Consider the following 3,801-nt stretch of genomic DNA (forward strand, 5'->3'; position numbering starts at 1 on the left):
ACAGACCTCCATTACTGTTTCAACATCTACCTTGCCTCTCACCCCCAGGCACCTGCCCCTATAAACGCGGTATATTAAAGAGGTCGAACTGCATTTATTGTAAAGCATTTACTTCTATTTAGTTTTGAATGGAAGATGTTGGAACAAAGCTTGTCAATTTTTTTGTAAGTGAAACAGAATAAAAATTTTACAGAGAACTGCACACCTCTAGTGCCTTTCTTTTCAAGCACGTGGGTGTTACTAGAAGTGTTTTAATAGACATGGTAAACCACAGTGAGGGGTGTTAAAGAAAATCCAGTCCTTGGGGCTTAAGTGCAGAGAGACAGACTTGTATTGACTCTGCTCATCTAATATTTTGAAGCATCATATGAATTAAAAAAATTATGTAGTATCAACTAGAAGAAAAAAGAGAAAACAATATACTGTGAAACCAGAGTAACATCTTTTATTTTTGCTGAGTTTGTATTTTTAAATACTTTGTGCAAGGTAAATACTGTACACTGTGGCAGCTCCAAAGCTAGTAAAAGACCTATTTTTTCTTGCTTCTGTAGAAACTCTTTTTGTGCATGTAGAAAAATAGTTATTTAAAAAATTGATGATAATCTCAAAAGGTAGAAAACACACCCCTAATAGTTTCCATAGGCTATAAAAGCAAATTATTTACTGAGTGTTTTTTGTCAGCATCTCTACTTTTCCTTCCAAATCCACAGTTACTTAAGAAATAATTGTTTCTTTAGTAAAGAAGTGGACCATGAAGGCTGTTCTTCCATTCCTGTTGGGATTTTGAAATTAATTAAATAAATCTGAGGCGAAGTCAAGCAGCAGTTTTTCCTAACTGCTACATATTTAGTACAGTTTCCCTCTCATTTGAAACTGTGTTTGATGAACACAGTCAAAACTCCCTACTTTGTACAACAGAAAACTTAGGTAGCCCCTGGAACACCACCGTAATAATGCGGGGCCTAGTGCTTCCTTTTCTGTTTCCAAGTGCAATTCAGATAATCATCTTGTGCCAGTCAAGAAACAGTTGCATTTAAAAACTAATCTGTACACAAAACGAGTCCAGCTCCTAACTTAGAAGTCTACTTGGCAAGTAATGCTGAGATAATACAAAACTGAAAATGTGTTCAAGTTTAATATGTTGTAGATGGCTTATACGTTACGAAAGATAGCAGTTGTACCGAAATGGATTTTAAATTCCAAACATTCAGTTCTGCTTAGTGCTTAGGTCTTGTATTCTTTGATTTTGCAGCAGTGGTTGGTCTCATGTTGTATGAAAATTGCTTTGATTTTCCCATGTTCTCCAGCAAATTAACACACTGTAGGTTGTTTACTGTAAAAGAACAAAATAGCTTTGATGAGTAGCTCTAGTAGATGAAAAGAAGTGTCATCTGCACTGCATTCTCCATTTCATAGACAATCTACTGGGAAAAGAACATGCTTCCTTTTCCTGGCATCTCTGCTCATTGTCTCTAAGTAGGGTTCAGTTTCTGCAGCACCTGGTACAGCTTGCAGAGAGCTCTGCTGCTGTGTGTGTTGGACTTCAGCAGCCTGTAAGAGTGGAGCTAACTCAAGATTTACCCTCATAAATGAGTGAAGGTTACCAGACTAACACAACACTCTTGGCTGAGTTTGCTCTGATGCAGCCAGAGATTTTGTTGAGCAATATTTAGCACCATGAGGTAGGTACAAGGCAATTTTTAGAAAGTAATGGAAACAAGTCCAGGGCTCTTAGCAGGTATTCTCTGAACTCTTGGAGAGAATGAATGGCAGTTGACCATTTTCCTCAATTTTGGGTCTGGCTGAAGGTCTAGGCTCATGCAATGTATTCATTTCCTGTAATGTGCTACAATTAATATGTGTGGTTTTCATTCCCAGTTTTGTCAAGATTAGCTGGGAACGTTTCAGTTCTTTATCCCATTCTAGCCAGGGTCATCCCAAGTGCAGCTCCAAATGTTTCACTGAGGATGTGTACCCAGCACATCTTAAGGTTCTCTTTCCAATGCCAAGAGTTGCAAAACGTCTTCCTTTACAACTCTTTCGTTAATGTCCACAGTGAAACAAAACTCCAGGCTGTCTGGCCTGCTGCAGAGAGCCTCTCTTTGTGTGCCATTTGCTGAACTGACAAAAGGCATCTACTTAGTAAAAAATTCCACAAGGGAACAAATTCCAGGTTCTGAAATGTTTTAAAGGTAACGGTGATAAAGGCCTTAGTTGCCAGAATATTCCAAAGCACCTACCCAATGTCTGTATATGCTCCTTTTCTACCTGTCACCCCCTGCCTGCCTTACTCTCTGTACCTTTCCTCTGAACACCTTCTGCATGTCCCTCCTTCCAAAGGCTCTGACTGAGTGCGCTGTCAGGCCCCGTTACAGATTTGTCACCATGCGCTTTTTCCACAAGCTATATGAACATTCAGACTAGGGCTGACAGTCAGGCTTCACCTTCCCAGATGTACCTTCTGCAAGAGAAGAATCATACTGAACAGTCCATTCTGACCTACTCCAGGCACCTACGTCAGAAACGCAGTATCTGGCATTAGCCACTGACAGCTCTGAACTTTTCCAACAAACGTAATGTTGTCATGCACAAAGGCAGTCAGATGAAAAACATGTTATTGTCTTTTAAGTAAGGGCTAAAGTTCCCTGAGCTCCTATTAGGTGAATAAAAGTAGGTAGTGTTCTGAAGGAACTGGGCAGAGTTCCTATCACTATCCTATTCGTCACCAAGTTATGAAAGCAAAGGCCACTCAGACCTCAAATAAAGCCTTTTTATGTCAGAAGACAGGGAGATCTGTTGTCCTGAGGAGTTAAACGAAAAGAAGCACTATTTGCTAAAGCTCTTTTAAAATTTAGATTCATATCTGCATGAAGAGGTGGCAATCAAACACCTGTCTGGTCAAGCTTCTTAATTAAAACAGTTCTCAGGCAGTGAAAGAAAAAAGCCTCTGTCTCTCAGTGAGGCAGAAACTCTCCTATAATTCTGACAAACCTCATGGAACTAGGTCCACTGTCAGATTTCCTTCTGACTTCAGAGTTTTGTTCAACTAGTTGGAAAATGTATTTTACTCCCCTTTGCAAATTACCTGAGCTGCTGTCTCCTTGAAGCACTTGATTGGTTCCCGTGGAGCTGTGAGCTGCCTCTGAACGATGTGTAGTACAGCCATGAAGACCAAATGGCCAGTGAGGCACTAAATCTTCACATGGTGAAGCACTGACATTACTATAGCTCCCAGCACCAAGTAAGTGCATAATACACTTGAAAAGGGTATTTTAAATGGCATTTCATAAAGAAGTAGTAGGAGAGATGGCCATGTAAGTTAACTTTGGAACTTTCATGCATGTGGCATTAATTGACAGCTAGCTTGTCTTTAATGACCCCAATAATACCTTTACAATTTCAGTTCTTCATCACTGCTCTGTCTTACGTGGTGCAGCCCCATCTGTCTGCCTGCACGGCCTGACAGTCCTCATTGAGCCAACCCTACTGCCCTGACACCAGTTCCAGACATAACATTTCAGCTGCAAACACACCTCATCATGAGAAAAATAAATGCATGATTTTGTTAGAGCCCTAAAACTTAGTGCCAGCAAAACTGCATGAAACAACAGAGGCTCTGTGCCCAGCACAGCAACCCCATTATGCTGTTTTAAAAGAAAGGGCAGAGATCAGATGAGTAACTTTGGATTTTCAAGTTGTCATCTCTGCATTAAACCATGTATTTCTATCAAACAGGTGTGTAAATTCTTGGCACATGTAGCAATCTTTAGTTCCACGGGACTAATTAATATTTGTGCTGCT

The 3,801-nt window shown here is 40.1% G+C and overlaps 1 protein-coding gene across 1 annotated transcript in view; it reads right to left on the reverse strand.

The window, feature by feature from the left end:
* Nucleotides 1–1,217: 1,217 nt before the first annotated feature.
* The window catches only part of INVS (inversin), a 97,703-nt gene continuing 95,119 nt past the window's right edge, over nucleotides 1,218–3,801 (reverse strand). Inside the window, exon 16 of the mRNA XM_009078294.1 lies at nucleotides 1,218–1,333. Coding sequence (XP_009076542.1) covers nucleotides 1,218–1,333 — 116 coding nt within the window. The remainder of the gene's footprint in view (nucleotides 1,334–3,801) is intronic.

The sequence above is a fragment of the Acanthisitta chloris genome, unplaced genomic scaffold (assembly GCF_000695815.1).
Source record: "Acanthisitta chloris isolate BGI_N310 unplaced genomic scaffold, ASM69581v1 scaffold5027, whole genome shotgun sequence".
In the NCBI taxonomy this organism is placed as follows: Eukaryota; Metazoa; Chordata; class Aves; order Passeriformes; family Acanthisittidae; genus Acanthisitta; species Acanthisitta chloris.